This window comes from Nyctereutes procyonoides, unplaced genomic scaffold (genome assembly GCF_905146905.1).
Source record: "Nyctereutes procyonoides isolate TBG_1078 unplaced genomic scaffold, NYPRO_anot_genome, whole genome shotgun sequence".
Taxonomy (NCBI): Eukaryota; Metazoa; Chordata; class Mammalia; order Carnivora; family Canidae; genus Nyctereutes; species Nyctereutes procyonoides.
In genome coordinates, this window is record NW_026575136.1 from 21040947 (window position 1) to 21058798 (window position 17852).

At 38.2% G+C, this 17852-nt stretch overlaps 1 protein-coding gene across 5 annotated transcripts in view; it reads left to right on the forward strand.

Moving 5' to 3' along the window:
- The window catches only part of LOC129495477 (WD repeat-containing protein 7), a 353352-nt gene that overhangs the window by 3656 nt on the left and 331844 nt on the right, over positions 1-17852 (forward strand). For 2 of the 5 annotated variants that reach the window (XM_055303010.1, XM_055303011.1), the window contains exon 2: positions 10394-10473. The exons of 1 other annotated variant lie outside the window; for it this stretch is intronic. Coding sequence is in view for 2 of the 4 variants with exons in the window: in XM_055303013.1 (XP_055158988.1) it covers positions 14078-14091 (14 nt within the window). In the remaining 2 variants the exon portion in view is untranslated. Of the gene's footprint in view, positions 1-10393; positions 10474-14022; positions 14092-17852 lie in introns of those variants that run through there. 2 more of the 5 variants (XM_055303013.1, XM_055303009.1) reach the window with 1 other exon arrangement.

Sequence of the window (17852 nt, forward strand, 5' to 3'; positions counted from 1 at the left end):
GTATGATAAGCGTAGGTTTACTTTGTGAAGAAACTGCCAAACTGTTTTCTAGAGTGGCTGCATCATTTTACATTCCCACCAGCAATGAGAGATTGAGTTTCTTTGTATCCTTGCCAGCATTTGGTATTATCACTGTATTTTTATTTTAGCTCTTTAGGTGTGTAGTGATATCTCATTGTGGTCTTAATTTGCCCCCCCCACTCCCCCAGTGGCTACGTTAAGTATCTGGTAGGGCAAGTTCTCCATCCTTTGCCCATTTTCAAAGTTGGTTTAGCTATTTTTTCCTTTTTTTTTTTTAATTTAAATTCAGTTTGCCAGACTATAGTATAATTGGTTTAGCTATTTGTAGATTTTTACTCTTTTCTATATGTTTTAGAGCTAGAGTTTCTAAAAACAACACAACTAGAATTTTGATAGAGGATGCATTGAATATATAGATTTATTTTGGGGAGAATTGACATCCATGTAATACTAGGTGATCTTATCCAAGAACATTAAATGGTCCTCTGTTTATGATTGAGCAGAATTTTTTTGTCATTTAAAAAAATACTGTGACGGGACACCTGCGTGGCTTGGCGGTTGAACATCTGCCTTCGGCCCAGGGTGTGATCCCAGAGTCCCAGAATCGAGTCCCACATCGGGTTTCCTGCATAGAGCCTGCTTCTCCCTCTGCCTGTGTCTCTGCCTCTTTCTCTCTCTCTCTATCATGAATAAATAAATAAAATCTTTGAAAAAAATATGGTGACTAGATACTATTTTAAAGTAAATTATTGTAGATAAAAGAAAGTGCAACTGGGCAGCCCTGGTGGCTCAGTGGTTTAGCGCAGCCTGCAGCCCAGGGTGTGATCCTGAGGACCCGGGTTCGAGTCCCATCTCGGGCTCCTGCATGGAGCCTGCTTCTCCCTCTGCCTGGGTCTCTGCCTCTCTCTCTCTCTCTGTGTATCTCTCATGAATAAATAAATAAAATCTTAAAAAAAAAAAGTGCACCTCATTTCCATATATTGATTTTATCTTTGTTGTGTTCTGCTAGACAGAGATCAAAATTCATAGTATAAATCTGGAAATAATTTTAGTATTTGTAGCATTAGGCCTGGAACTAGGTAGCACCTTTATTCCGGTTTATCTGTTAACGTTTCTCTGTGACACTTGTCTCTTGTTGGGACAAATGATTAAAGTATGGGGTTAGTGAGGTTCATAGGTTCTGTTTCCATTTTGTCCCCTTCATTATTTCACTTTATACGGAGTTTATAGTCTTAGCTATATGTATGACAGTGATCGTAGACAGAACCAACTGAGAGTTTTCTTATGGCCCAGAGAAATCCTGTCATCAATAAGAGGACACCTTATGTTCCTACTTACAGATACTATGATTATGATGTCAATTTAGCATCTGAACTCTGTGCATGTGGTTCATCTAATTACTTAAAGCTACTTTGCTGGTGAGAGCACAAAACATTTTGTTGGAAGGAAAAGCCCTACATCATGACTGCATTTAGAAAGTCCTGTCCAAGTGGAATTTTTCTACTAACATATATACTATATTGATGAAATATTAAATACTTTAAATAAAATTAGGCATCTTTTCCAAAATGTGTTGGTGATGTTTAATGAACAGGTAGGGTTTTCTCCCCCCCGCTAAAGTTTCTTAGGTTGGTGGGAGTCAGAAAATGATGGAAGGACAAAATGTTAGGGCAGTAGTGAGTAGTTGAGGGCAGAAGAAATTTCTGAAGTGCCAAGGGTTTTTTTTGTAGGCTCTTTTAAAATAGAAAATTATTGGAAATACATGGCTTTTTAAACCAGTCTTCCATTCAGCTTAGCAGTTGTAACTTATGACCTTTCAAGCTTACCGAAGGTATTTTACTAGTGTTTTGCACATTCATATTTCTCCCTAAATGTTGGTAGTTAATATATGTCAGTGATAACAGATTGATAAGAGTGTGCCAGTTACCTTCTCTTCTCACATTCAAGTTATTTATTTGGCTGTCTTCCTTAAGGGCTCTTCTTTTCTCTAAACATTTCAAATACAAACAAACAATAAAAACCACTATTAGGGGGAGTGAAAAGTTCACACTAATAAAATATCACTTTACTTAGTTTAAGAAACAGTTTTGTGACTCATTAACAGGCCTTTGTGAGTGTAGTAGTGATTAAAGTAAACCATGTCAGCTAATTAGCTGCATAGGTTCTATGGTATGTCTGGCTTCGTATATATCACAGATAGGATAAAAGAGGCTATAGCATAGGAACAATTTGCAGCTGGCAAAAAACTGTGTTAGGGATTTGATTAGGGAGACTTGACATTATTATAGAAAAAGTAATTGATAAGCAGCTCTTTTGTGAAATCCAAAGCATGTAAAATCAAGATGGATTTTAATTTGCAGCTTTTTAAACAACCAAAATAAATGTACATTATTCAGTACTTTGTTCACTTATTCAACAAATAGTTGGGTGCCTGCTCTGTGGGAGAAATTCTAGGCACTGGAAATACAGTATAGAACAAAATCTAAATCATCACCTTCATGGAGCTTGTGTTAATAGTGGGAAAGCCAGATGAGAAATAAGCAAAACAGTTGGTGTGTTAAAGGGTTTTAAGTGCTCTGGAGAAATGCAATAGAATATGGTGGGGGTGGTCGATTTTGCAATTTATGGTGGTCAGGAAAGGCCTCCCTGAGACGAAGAAGAAATTGTAGCAGAAACCTGAAGGGGATGAGGGAGTGCACAATGAAGACCTGTGGGACACAGATAAGACTGCCTGATGAAGAAAACCAAGAACCATAGTGGAGGAAAAGAAAGCAAGGGCGAGAACAGCAGCCTCACTTGTGTTGGCTAGGCAGTTGTGTAGTTTGGCTTTTACAATGGGTGAGACAGTAAGTCACAGGAAGAATTCTGAGTAGCTTTGTGTTACGATGTTATTATTTTTTTAAAATAGTGTCGTTTTGCGTGCTTCGTTGAGGTTGTAAGGGGGCAAGGTTAGAAACGAAGACCAGTTAAAAGACTGTTGTATTGTCCATGCTGGGAGTTGCTGGCGATTTGGAATGGGGTGTTCATTGTCGAGGTGTGGAGGAGTCTTTGAGTTCTGGATATAATATTCTTCAGAGGTATTATTGTCAGAATTTTCTGATGGATTGGGATATGGGATGTGTGTGAGAGAAGAATCAAAAATGATTCTAGGATTTTGGCCTGTGAAGCTGTAAGAATGGAGTTGCTATTAACTTAGATGGTGAAGATTGTGGGAGAGGCAGGTTTGGGGAAGAAGACCAGGGACTCGCCCTTGAACAGGTCAAGTTTGAGAAGCTGATTAGCTATCTGGAGGGATGTGTTGAGTAGGAAGCTGGATTGGTGAGTTTGAAGTCAGAAGAGAGCCCCAAGCTATAAATTGGGAATTGTTGGGACGCCTGGGTGGCTCAGCGGTTGAACGTCTGCCTTTGGCTTGGGGTGTGATCCTGGGGTCCCAGGATCGAATCCTGCATCGGACTTCCTGTGTGGAGCCTGCTTCTCCCTTGGCCTGTGTCTCTGTGTCTCTCTGAGTCTCTCATGAATAAGTAAAATCTTTAAAAAAAGTTGGGGATTGTTAACATCTAGTTGGTATTTAAGCTATGAGGCTTGGTAAAAGGAAGGGAAGGAGAGTTGCCAGGAAAGAAGCCTAAGGACAAAGCTCTTGGTTTGCCAACATTTAAAGGTTGAAAACGAGGAAGGCTAAAGCTAAAGATGGAGACTGAAGCTACAGATATATCAGGAAAGCGTGAAGATCTGGGGGCAAGAGAAGTATCTCTGGGAAGAAGTATGAACTGTGCCAAATGCTGCTGGTAGAAAGATGAGGGTTAGGACTTGACACTGGATTTGGTAATGGGGAAGTCCTGGTGACCAGGCACAACACTTTGCTGTAGCCTCTTGAGAAGGGGGATGTTACAGAGGAGGACATTCTGACTTGGAAGGAGGTTACATACTTCCTTGAGCTTTGCAACCAGTAAATGGAGGGGCTGGGTTAGTCCCTACGCAGTAGGACTGTTGAATCTTTGTACTTACCCAGCCTACCTTACGGATCCCCAGAATACTGTGACATTCCAACTTCCAGTACGGGAAAACATGTTTGTTTCTATTTCTGGGTAGTTAATTTATGAGCAATGAGAAACTTCAGTGCTCAATTTAGTTTTGACAGCAAAGTGAGGGAAACAAGTCGGAATAATGGGAGATGCAGATGAGATTCGAGGTGTGTAGGTCCTCGAAGTTGATTCTACCAAATGGGGCCTCTTTCCCTGAAATGTATGGGCTCGATGGGCATTGTTTGCTTTCAGCTTAATCATTAACACTTGAAACTGAGGCCGGTTGGTGATAGAGCATAAATTGAATTCAGACATCCTGATGGCAGCTGTAGAAATTTAGAACATGACTCATGCCTCAAAGTCTATGAATCATTTAAAAAATTGTGATATATTTTTTGACCAGATAGCTTTACAGTTCTTCAAAACCTGACTCTCATGTGCTCAGGGCTGTTTTGCAATAAGAAATAAGTGTAGTCTTCTGTTGCCATCTGCTCATTGCACATGTCCTTTTGAAACAGTATATTGGAATTCCCCTTAAAAAAGCGGTCCTTAAGTGTCCTGTTCATTGGGGATTTTCTTGCCACTCAGATAATAACATGTGATCTTGTCAAGTGAGGGACAAGCTTAATGTTCAGAAGGTCGTGTCCCTCACAACTCTTTAATTCCGGAAACCTTTTGTTCTGAGTGAGCAGCTCAGTGATTTCTTCAGTACATTTTATGGCCTCGCTATCTTACTGCATTACAGTAAATAGTCTTTATGATCGGATTCAGTTTTTTCCAGTCTTTAGTAAATTGGTAACAAAGCATAGCACAACGAAAATTCATAATCTTAATGATCACTTCCTTCGTCATGTTATATTGTGAATTTGACTTGAACACACCCTCTTCTGACAAATGACAGAGAATATTCTGAGAATCTTTACAGACTCTTCTTTTATTGTAACTGTGACAAGGGACTACTTAGCATGTAGTCCCTGTTACTCACATTCCCCGTGGGAAGGTGGGTAGTGTAGCCCTACTCTTGTTTATGTGTGCCCATTCTCTTGAGAGAGGATTTGAGTTTGTTGTTGTCTTTAAGTCTCAGGGGCACAGGAAGTACACATAGTGAGATGATATTGACTCTTATGAAAATGCCTGCGTTCCTGGGATAGAAATACATCTTTTTGCATTTGAGAGTTTAAAAAGTGATGCTGGGAAATTAACAGTGATCTCATACTAGGTTTTTCATGTATTATCCTGTTTTATAGCTTTTAGAAATCACATGGGATATGATACTAATGTCACCTGGGATATTGTAGAATAGGATGGTCTTATCAGAATCACTACATAGGTTATTGATAGCTTTAACGGGGAAAAAAAAAAGAGTGGAAATATCTGGCAGTCAGTACCTTAATTGAATGGTATAGGACAGTGTGATGTACATTCCTCCTGTGGTGATGTAGTGTGAGGCATACAAGATCACTTATGAGGTATTCTCACCAAAAGTTTTATGTGAGCCTAATGATGCCTTTAGATCCAAATACCAGTTTACTGGCACATTAGAGATAGAGAAACCAGGTAAATGACATCATAAAAAAATCACATAAATCTAAAACGTGTAACATTTTATAAGTAATTGATTTTGTTTTGTTTTGTAAAGTTAAAATGAAAAAAAAAGTTGGGACTACTCTAGAACTAAAGACTAAAGAGACATAACCACATTTGATGCATACAACTTGAATGTTTACTGGTTTAAAACAGTAACTTGGTATCAAGTTACAAAAGACATTTTTAGACAGTTGAAGTAATTTGAATATGGACTGGATAGTAGGTGCTATTAGAGAATTATTATGGTGTTGATAATGGTGATTGTGATAATGGTATTGTGTTTATGAAGAAGAATGCTCTTTATTTTTCAGCTCTATATTCAGTGGCAAATTGTCATGATGTGCATAGGTTATTTTCAAGTGGATTAGCAAAATAGTATGTATATATGTGTATGTATATACAAATAACAAGGGAAATATGGCATTTGTTGAGTGATCTTTATACTATTTTTGAACCTTTTATACATTTGAAATTTTTCATAATAAAAAGTTGGGAGTCATAAGAAGGCGAAAATAAATTTTGTCCTAAATTTTTTATTAAAAGAACAAATTAAATAGTCCAGATCTAATTAAACACAGGGATGTAAGATCTTCCCTTGTTCCTTGAATTCTTCTTTGGCTTTCTAGGATCTTATATATATTAAGCAGCGGAAAGCTGAAAAAAAAGGAAGAGAATAATTGCAAGAGAACTGAACCAGAAGGTGAAGGGAGAGGGTTGAGTAATCGATTAGCAAGTGATCAGCCATGTCAAACTAGCAGCCTTATTAGACTGTAAGGACTCAATAAGATGGTTGGATTTAGAGAGAATGGAAAGAATAGGTGTCAACAGTCCATTAATGTCAAAGCATTCTCTCTTTCCTCAGGTCTTTCCAGGGCATCGCTTCTCTCTAGTGTTGGAGAGTTCTGCCCTGGAGTGTCACATTAGAGAAATTGTTGATCTCTTCCTGCAGAGGGAGATCTTAAGATTCTTAGATCTTGTTTGAGGATAGAGACTCAATTACATGAGGGCTTTTGTAGTAAGGAAATGGAAATAGTCAAAGACCATAGGTTTCAAAACGTATATATAGATACATATATAGCCTCCTTGTGAAGCCCACAATTGGAGTGTATTTTATACACTGAACCACACCTTTTTCTCTACTATATATTTTGGAGATTATTTTATATCTCATACAGCAGTGTTTCATTGTAAGGCTCTATCATATTTAACCTCTAATCGATGAATATTAAAGTTTTTTCTATGTATCCTTTAAAAATTATAGAAAATTGTAAACACACACAAGTAGAATAATGTAATGAATCCTCTTAATGCTAAAAAGAACTTCAACCCTTATTTTTATAGCCTGAGTTCTCTGATGAGCAGACTTGGAGATGGAGATAAGTACTCCGGTTTATTAGGGACTACTTTGGTATCAACAACCCAGGAGGGGTGCCTGGGTTGCTCAGATGGTTAAGATTCCGAGTCAATTTCGATTTCCGCTCAGGTCTTGATCTCAGGCTACATGCTCAGCAGGGAGTCAGCTTGGGATTCCTCCCCCCTCCCCAGCCACCCCATGCTACTCCAGCTCACATTTGTGCTTTCTCCCTCCCTCAAAAACAAACCCAAAAACTACACACAAAAAGTGAAAGCAACCCCACAAACCCATCCCTCACACTTATGATCCTGTTTCATCTTCATCCCTTTAAACATCTTACTTATATGCCCCATTTCCTCTCTCTCTCTCCCGTGTTCTGCTGAGCCCAGACATCATATCATTTTATGAATACCACAGTTCTTTGAGTAACCTGATTTAATAAAACACACTGATTAACCAGGCTACTGGAGAATGATGTTTTCTGGTATAGGGAAGTTTGCAGTAAATGAAGATCATAGAGAATAGGGAAGAAACAGTAGGGGTGCTTGGTTGGCTAAGTAGAGCATGCAACTCTTGATCTCAGAGTTGAGTTCAAGCCTATGTTGGGCATAGAGCCTACTTAAACGTAGGATCCCTGGGTGGCTCAGTGGTTTAGAGCCTGCCTTCTGCCCAGGGCATGATCCTGGAGTCCTGGGATCGAGTCCCACGTCGGGCTCCCTGCGTGGAGCCTGCTTCTCCCTCTGCCTGTGTCTCTGCCTCTTTCTCTCTGTCTCTCATGAATAAATAAATAAAATCTATAAAAAAAAAGTGAAGAGTATTTTATTAGGAATCAGGAGGTCTGTATATGCCTTTGAGCTTTGAGATCAGTTTGCCATGTGATTTTGAGAGAATTACCAATTGACCTAAATACCACCAAAATACAAACTGTTAGATGGTAAATTGGCTATATCCTCTCCATTTTTAAATTAGGAAGGGTTCTTCTTGTTCTTCTTGTTCTTGTTCTTCTTCTTGTTCTTCTTCCTTCCTTCCTTCCTCTCCTCCTCCTCCTCCTCCTCCTCCTCCTCCTCCTCCTCCTCCTCCTCCTCCTTCTTCTTCTTCTTCTTCTTCTTCTTCGTCAACTATAAAAGCCTTTCTTTTACGTTAGCTTCAATGTCAAAAACAAAGCCAGGAGATAGACCCACATTTCATCAACTTTCAGTGACTTAGTTTACTGATACAGGCAAAGGGTGATTGCATTTTTACCGCTCCTGTGGACGCGTTCTGTTGAATTCTCTGCTGCCATTTTATGAAAATGTTTTCTGAGTTCTAATTTCTCTGAGACCAGATGATGCATCTGTTCCCCTTTTGCTTCATTTATGCTATCACTTCCCTTCTTCCTCTTATGCTTGTTTCCTCCCTCTTCTCACTGTTTTAGAAAGTAACAGTCACATGTCTTTTTCTTGCCTCTGCCCTTACACATTGCGTTAAACTCCATGATTTACTATTTTTCTTCATTATCTTGTATTTTCTTTTTCTTTTAAAACTCATAATTTTAGTTAAGCTTCTTATCTCTGTGCACCCAGGCTAATTGTGGTAGCATCATATTTGTTTCCCTGTCTGCAGTGTGTTGTCCATGTTAATCCGAACTTTATACAATGCCACAGTTTTAGCATGTCACTTCTCTATTTAGAGATCTACTTATGAGACCACTAAGTCTCTTTAGTCTGATCCTGCTCAAGACTAATGTGAAACCTTGTAGTATCTTCTCCCTTCTCAAAACCTATAGTTAGTAAATTCTAGTTAAGTGTGAAATAATTTGTCTCATTTATTAGAATCTGAATTGATGACTTCACTGGGTATCTGTATCATAATAGTGCTTATCCTTTATAGAGGGCTTTTAATATTTCAAAATGCCTTTTTTTCTATTGTCCTTATAGTAACTTTGTGTAAAACCTATATCAAAATCCATATTGCATCTTTATCAACTTTGTGTGCTGAACACCGAAACCTATCTATTGTATCTCTAAAAGAACTCTCATATTCATCTCATTATTGCCATTTTCACCACTACCTTATATTATATATTTATTAAAGATATCCTATATGGCAGAATTATGCTCATAAACATTATGTGGTGAATACACAGTTGTGGCTCTTGATCTTAGGGAACACGAGCATATAGAGTAGCAGGGCAGAGTAGTTAGTTGTTTGTTCATTAAACAAAAAAGCACAGAAATTAAGTGATGAGAGATTGTGATAAATTTTAGTACTATCGTTTCCTTCCTTCTCTCTCTCTCTCTCTCTCTTTTTTTAGATTTATTTATTTGAGAGAGAGAGAAAGAGCATGAGTAGGGGCAAGGGGCAGAGGACCCTGGGATTGTGACCTGAGCCAAAAGCAGGCACTTAACCTACTGAGCCTACCCAGGTGCTCCTCAGTACCATCATTGCTTACCAGCAATACTGTGGTAGCCCCGCTGGTCATCAAACCCAGTTTTATCCCTAGCCATTGTATTGCAGCTACAGTGATCTGAAAAACAAATTCAGATTTAAAACACTTGACCTTTTTCCTATTTCTGTCAAGTTAACTCCAAATTCCTTCATACGGCTTATCAAGTCCTTTATGATTTGGTGCATATTTACCTGTTATTTCTTGTCTCCTCATTCAACCTTTGTGCTCTGAACGCCAACTCCACTATTTTCACTGTCGAGAAAGAATTGAGCTCCCTTACCTATGGGATTTAAAACATGATTTCCTGAACCTCTTCCTGGGTTAATTCCTTCTCAGTCTCACCATTATTTCTTCCAAGAATCCTTCCTGGATCTGTGAAAGTACAGGTTAGGATATCTATCTTTTGTGTCTCCACAGGTCTTGAGATTTTTCCTCTGTCACACTCTGTGGTAATTAATTGCTTCCATGTGTGTAAGTCCCACTGGGTAGCTGAGTTGTGTCTATTTTATCTACTGCTGTAATGCTATGCTATGAGCACAGAATGAAAACTTGGGAAATGCTGTTTAAAATGTATACTAATTATTGTTATTATGAGACAGAATTTAATTTGAAAGCTATTTTAGTATCATGTAGGAATTTGTAGCATTACTTCTAATAAAGTGCAGAACTGAATTATCATATTTGCAGATAATAGAATTGTGTCTGACAAGCATATACAGTAGTTTATGTTATAGCAGAAAGTCATTGAAAGATCATAACCTTATTAAAAATCCAAGTTTATTAAATATGAAATGGCAGTGCTGGAAGAAGCCAGTGAATGTGGAAGCAGAATGTGAAGAAGTAGCAAAGTCTGTGTTTTTAAAAAATATTTACAAGCATCTGCCATGTGCAGGTATTGCACTAGTTGTATTACATGTATGGTTTCTCTCAGTCATTAGGACAGCTTTCTTAAAAGAGGATATTATTGTCCATCATTTACAGATGGGGAAGCTGAGACCCAGAGGGGCAGCTTTGTCAAGATTCCATAGAAGAGCCAGGATTTGAATACAGTTCTTCTGATTGTGAGTTCAGTGTTCTTTCAATTATGATTATTTTTATTGTTGTTGACTGAAGTATAATTGTATTTCTCTACAGAACTGAGAAATAGAGGAAGTTCAGTGAAATAGAGAAATACATGAAATTAAAGCAACCAAAAGAGATGACTTAGAGGTAAAAATTAAGAACCCTGCCCTTTTAAATTTATTTTTGAAGATTTTACTTATTTATCCATGAGAGACACAGAGAGAGAGGCAGAGACACAGGCAGAGGGAGAAGCAGGCTCCATGCAGGGAGCCCGATGTGGGATTCGATCCCGGGTCTCCAGGATCGCGCCCTGAGCCAAAGCAGACAGATGCTCAACCACTGAGCCATCCAGGTGCCCCAAGAGCTCTGCTCTTACGATTTTATTTTTATTTTTTTTTTTTTGACTTCAGAAGGATTCAGAATTAATTTTATAAATAACTCTTGGGGTGAAAACTAAGCCTTAAAAATGATATGATCAAAGACATGATTATTGGCAAAATGAGAAGTAGAATCTAGAACTCCTGATATTTGACTGTAAAGCTTGATCAGTTAAAAATTTTTATTTAAGGATGGCTGGGTGGACTCAGTGGTTGAGGGTCTGCCTTCGGCTCAGGATGTGATCCTGGAGTTCCCGGATCGAGTCCCACATCTGGCTCCCTGCAGGGAGCCTGCTTTTCCCTCTGTCTGTGTCTCTGCCTCTGTGTGTGTGTCATGGATAAATAAATCTTAAAAAAAATTTTTAAATTTAATAGCCAGTCTCTAAATGTAATTTTTTTTAAAAAAGATTTTATTTATTTATTCATGAGAGACAGAGAGAGAGAGAGAGAGAGAGAGAGAGAGAGAGAGAGAAGCACATGGAGAAGCAGGCTCCATGCTGAGAGCCTGATGTGGGAGTCAATCCCAGGTCTCCAGGATCACGTCCTGGGCCGAAGGCAGTGCTAAACCACTGAGCCACCTGGGGATCCCCTCTAAATGTAATTTTAAGCCAGATTTTGTTTTTTTAAAGATTTTATTTATTTATTCCTGAGAGACAGAGAGAGGCAGAGACATAGAGGGAAAAGCAGGCTCCTCTAAGGGAGCCAGATGTGGGACTGGATCCCTGGCCCGGGATCATACCCTGAGCTGAAGGTGGACACCTGGGACCAAGACCAGAGCCGAAGGCAGATGCTCAATCGCTGAGCAACCCAGGCACCCCTACATCTTTTTTTTTTTTTATTCTGAAATTCAAGTTAGGATTTTATAGTCTCAAACTATCATGAATAGAATGTGTTTGTTGTGTATGCTACAGGGAATTGTAAGCTCTTAAGAAAAATTAATATGATCTTATAATTTGTTTCAATAGAGAATATGTTACTGTCCCCTAAAAAAGTTTTTCAAAGTTAAAGATGTTCATACATTAGGCACATGTCCACTTTAGCGTATATGACTTTTAGTTTTATTTATATATATATGTATATAATACACTTAAAGTGTTTCTTCCTCCTCGCGTGAGTAGATATGTTAGTATTTTTAACATAAACTACTTTTTTTGTTTTCTCTTCCTAGTAATTCACTTTTTTAAAAAAAGTTTTATTTAAATGTCAGTTAACATACAGTGTAATGTAAGTTTCAGATATACAATATATACAATATACAATATACAACACTTCCCAGTATCACCCAGTGCTCATCACAAATATGGTCCTTAGTTCCCATCAGCTATTTCACCCATCTCCCCACCCGCCTCTGTCTGATAACCATCAGTTTGTTCTCTATTAAACTTTTTGTTTTCTAGAAGAAAAGTGTTACTCTCTTAGAAAAGTGATAGGAAGAATTTCTTCTCCTTTCAGGAGAGAGCCACAAAATTATTTGATTTTGATTTGATTTTTCTCTGTTGGTTAACTTTGTTGGACCAGGTTACATTGATTTATTTTATGAAATAAGAGTGTGACATCTCATTAAGAAGCTACATGTACTATTTTGACCTTACATACTTTTAAGAAGTAAGATTACTTTTATTTACTTTATAAAAAGATTTTATTTGAGAGATAGAGAGCAAGAGAGCACAAGTGGGGGGAGAGGCAGAGGGAGAGGGAGAAGCAGGCTCCCTGCTGAGTGTGGGGCTTGATCCCAAGACCCCCAGGGTCATAACCTGAGCTGAAGGCAGATGCTTAACTGACTGAGCTGCCCAGGTGCCCCAAGTAAGATTGCTTTTATTTTTTTAATTTTTTATTTTTTTAATTTTTATTTATTTATGATAGTCACACACAGAGAGAGAGAGAGAGGCAGAGACACAGGCAGAGGGAGAAGCAGGCTCCATGCACCGGGAGCCCGATGTGGGATTCGATCCCGGGTCTCCAGGATCGTGCCCTGGGCCAAAGGCAGGCGCTAAACCGCTGCGCCACCCAGGGATCCCTAAGATTGCTTTTAGAGTACACTTTTGCATTAGTAATATTTCATTGAAATTAGATGGCTCAGTGATCCCCAAATTGATAAATGAATTTGATGCAGCTCTAGTCATAATCTCATTAGGCTTTTCTGCAGACATTTACAAGCTGATTTTTAAATTTGTATGGAAGTTAAGAGAACCTAGAATATCCAAAGGAATCTTCAGAGTAAGAACAAGCATATTTCAGTGCTGAAAAGAAATACTGGTATGTTCTTCTGGTGAGGAAATTTCTTGAATTCTCATAAATTAAGCAAGACTAGTTTTTATATATTGGATTTATATAAAAACTGAACTATATATACATTGTACAGTGAGCTATCTAAACCATCTAGGTTCATCTTTCACATGTTGTTTAGCTAATGATGAATTTTAATTATCTTCTGCTGGTGTTTGAAGGAGTTTGGCCATAGATGATGGTTGTATTTATTTCCTTGTCTTCATCTCACCTCCAACAAAGCCACCCCTTCCTTTCTAGGAGTCTTAACATTTTTCCTTTATATAATTGTTTGTCATTCTTCTTACTACGTCATGTATTCCAGGGAGTTATTCTTACAAACTTGGGGGAGTAGTTACCTGAGTGTGCATTGAGGAAGATCATATATTTATGTGTAATAAAACTTAGAAATTGTGGCCTTAAAGTTGTAGAAATTTATTTTCCCTACATAACAAAATGTCTAGTGTAGAGTTAGAGAAGTGTTGGAAAGGCTTAGCTCTCCTATTTTTGAACTCACACAGTAAGGATGTCTCCTTGTCTGGCAAGAGATAGCAGAGCCACTGTCAAAATGTCCTTGACAGTCTTTTCTGCCTCCAACTTTTGAACATTTTCCCAAGCCCATTTCTCCACAGTCTTCCCCCAACTTTTATTTAATACTCTCCTATCTAGGAGGTTTTAATATCAAGTGTGTTCTGAGACCCAGGAGTACAAACCTACTTCTTCACCTGAATCCTATAAATAAGACTTTGCCTCCCTCCACTCCAATTGCCCCAGCCATGATCTGAAAGTATGTTTTCCTTTTTTTTTGATACCCTCTTCCTGTTGGTCACCAAGCCCTTTTGATTAATTACTGTTTATTTAGAAATTGATTCTGCTTATTCTGCATTTGATGGAACTACCCTAATCCCAGCAGCAAGACACATCAATAACAACTACTGATTGTGATTCCCACTACAGTTTCATGTTTCATTTCAGGTATTCTTTATGATTATTTATTTTTTTAATATTTCACTTAACAAATACTTTCTATTTAGATTTTTTTATATACCAATCAAGAAGTAGCACTGTGAATAATTTAACGACCATTGACAAGGTTATGTATATCTATGGGTCAGGACAGATTAGTTTTTACCATCTACTTTCCTTTGAAATATAGCAGTGAATTTTGGAATCTGGTTTCTGCCACCCCCGTCCCCAACATAAGACATAAGATGGTGACTGCTTACCTTGGTTAGACCGACTTCTCACGTATTCCTTAGATAAGCAGTTAACTAGCTGATGTAATGTCTCCTGGAAAAGATATAGTGAAGTTCTTTACCATTATTTCCTTTTTTTTTTTAAGATTTTATTTATTTATTCATGAGACAGAGAGAGAGAGAGAGAGAGAGAGAGATAAGAGATAAAGAGGCAGAGACCCAGGCAGAGGGAGAAGCAGGCTCCATGCAGGGAGCCCGACGTGGGACTCAATCCCGGGTCTCCAGGATCATGCCCTGGGCCAAAGGCAGGCGCTAAACCGCTGAGCCACCCGGGGACCCCCACTTTACCATTATTTCCTAAGGGAGAATTGCTTTTTGGGTAATGAGTTAATTTTAGGTTATGTTCTTTTATTTTTTATTTTTTGTAAAGATTTTATTTACTTATTTGAGAAAGTGAGTGTGAGTGAGTGGGGGAGGGAGCAGAAGGAGGAGAAACAAACTCCATGCCAATCAGGGAGCCCATGCAGGCTTTGATCCCAGGGTCCCAGGATCATGACCTGAGCCACCCAGGTGTCCCAGGTTATGTTCTTTTAAAAGCATACGTCCCTGTTATGGATTGAATTGTATTCCCCTAAAAATCGTATGTTGAAATTTTGACCTTCAGGACCTCAGAATATGACCTCATTTGGAAATAGGTTTTTTATGGAGGTATTCAAGTTAAAATGAGGTCATCAGGTTAGTTTGTAATCCAGTATAACTGATGTCCTTATTAAAAAGGGGAAACTTGGAGATGGATGTGCAGAGACAGATGTGCACACGGGGGAATGCCATGTGAGCATGGAGATGGCCTTCTACAGTCAAGGAGAGGGGCCTGGAATAAATCCTTCCCTTCATAGCCAATCCTACCTATACCTGACTTCCGATTTTTAGCCTCAAGAACTGTGAGACAATATATTCTGTTGTTTAAGCTGTTCAGTTTGTGTGCACTGCAACCCTAGGAAACTAATACAGTTCTTTATGAAAATCCTTCATTGCCCTTAATGAGAATTCCTCTCAGATTCTGGTTGACTGTTAGTTCTTGATTTTGGGGAGGATGCTGGGGATTTGTTTTTTATCTAAATCTTTGTAATTATTTTAGCTTCTGGAGAAGTTGAATTAGAGACTGATGATGTGTTTTCTAATGATGTAGTATATACCTTTATCATGTTATGGATGATTATTTTCTCATGTTTTAAGGGCTGTAAAATGCATTCTTTTTCTAGGTTTTCTTGAGTTGCCTTGTCACTCGAATATCAGAATGTTTTTTCGTGTTGCACCAGAGCTGGCCCATCTCCACATAGCACGCATATTCCTTAGTACTGAATCTCTATATTTGCATTTTCTTTAAGCAAATCAGTATGCATTGAATATGAGTCCTCAAATATCTAGAGAAATAGTGTTCTTTCCAGATTTCATCATACTGTCTTCAATGCTGTGATCTTACTTAATTGAGAGAAGTCTTGGGGTGATATGATTTATTTATTTAAATATTTTATGTATTTATTCATGAGAGACACAGAGAGGGAGAGAGAGGCAGAGAGAGAAGCAGGCTCCTTGCAGGTAGCCCGATGTGGGACTCGATCCTGGGACTGGGATCACACCCTGAGCCAAAGGGTGATGCTCAACCACTGAGCCACCCACACATCCCTAATTTGATACTGAATGTTGTCACCATGGAAAAATGAACTACTTCCAGATTGCTTTTTAGAAAAAGTCATTGTTGGGTATCTTTTTTTAGCCAGGAACATGCTCTACCAGATTTATTAAAATTGCTTTAGTGTTTTGCTTCATTTCCTAATATCAAATAGAAATATGCAAAAAAGAAATATGGAAATGTGTCATGGTAGGCTATGAAATAGTGAACGTGATAAATAGAAAGTGAACTTGGAGTTTTTTTCTTTAAATGCATATTTTATACTAGTAGGCAAAAGATGAAGTTTTGGGGGATATAAACTGATGAAAGTCATGTAGTCTTATAAAAAATTTAAGTAATATAGATTTTTAGATTTTTTTACTTCATTTTCTTTCCAGTGACTTTTTGTTTGTTTGTTTTTAAGCAAGAGAGAGCACACATCCATGAGGGAGGGAAGGAGCTGAGGAAGAGGGAGAGAGAGAATCCTAAGCAGGCTCCAAGGCAGAGCAAGGCTCCATCTCAGGACCCTGAGATCATGACCTGAGCCAAAATGAAGAGTGGGACGTTTAACTGGCTGAGCCACCCAGGCACCCCATTCAGTGACTATTCTTTAAAAGCGATTTTATGGTTTTTGTTGTTGTTGTTGTTGTTGTTTTTTTAAGTGTAGGTAATAGTTTAAAGAAGAGTCTTGCTGGAAGCAGCTAGCAATAAGACCATGGCTATTAGACTAGTTTCCTTCATAGGAAATGGTTTTTTTCTTTAAGTGTTTCTGGAAACTTTATGGGACAGCCTTAGCATCCTAAAGAGTCTATAGGTATACACATATCGTTTGTTGTCACTTAAAAATTTGGGGCAGAAAAAAATCACTACAGTGACCATTACTGATTGACCATGTCAAGCCTATAGGTGACCCCGTAGTGTTGCATAAGATCTGGTAGTCTCGGGACAATTGGATGGCTCAGTGGTTGAGCATCTGCCTTTGGCTCAGGGCATGATCCTGGGTTCCCAGGATTGAGTCCCACATTGGGCTCCCTGCATGGAGCCTGCTTCTCCCTCTGCCTGTGTCTCTGCCTCTCTCTCTGTGTCTCTCATGATTAAATAAATAAAATCTTTAAAAACCAAAAAGTTCTGGCAGTCTCTGTGGAACCCTTTGATTATTCCAGTCTTCATTTCTCTCTGACTTCTCTGAATCTATATTTAGTTTTTAGCCACACAGTTTATAACACTTAAATCTGGTTGTTTCACCAACTAGATCTTGCTTTTGTCATATGAAGGAATAATTCCTTGTATTTGTTCTCTCCTGCAAAAGATGTACTCCCATATACACTTAAAGAGAAATCCTTTTCCCCTCAAGTTTCAGAATTTACAATAAAAGACATTCATGATCTTGAGACATAATAGGTTGTGGTAAATATAGTTGAATGAGTTTCCCACTGAACATATTCTTTTTAATGTTTAGCTCACTGTGCTGAGTTTTTCTTGGACATTGCCATCTGTTATTGGTTTGGAGACCTAACAGATTTATAGACCTTACTTGTCATTGGTAGCATAGCAGAGTGAATAAAATAGGTTCTGTAGTCAGGCTGCCGGGGTTTGATTGGATTCCATTATTTCACTTTTCACCTTGTGACTTTCTGACTCACAGTCTATCTGTGAGAGAGGTGTGACCATAGTACTTACTGCGTGATTTATTGTGAGAATTAAGATTTTAATTAGATTTTACATATATAAAAATGAGATTTTAGGTATTTACATATATGGGTGTCATATATAATTGGGAGAATTCTTGGTACTCAGGAAGTTTAAGTTGGATTCATAATACAAATGTATGTTTTAGAAGGAAATATAATATTTGACCTTATTCTTAT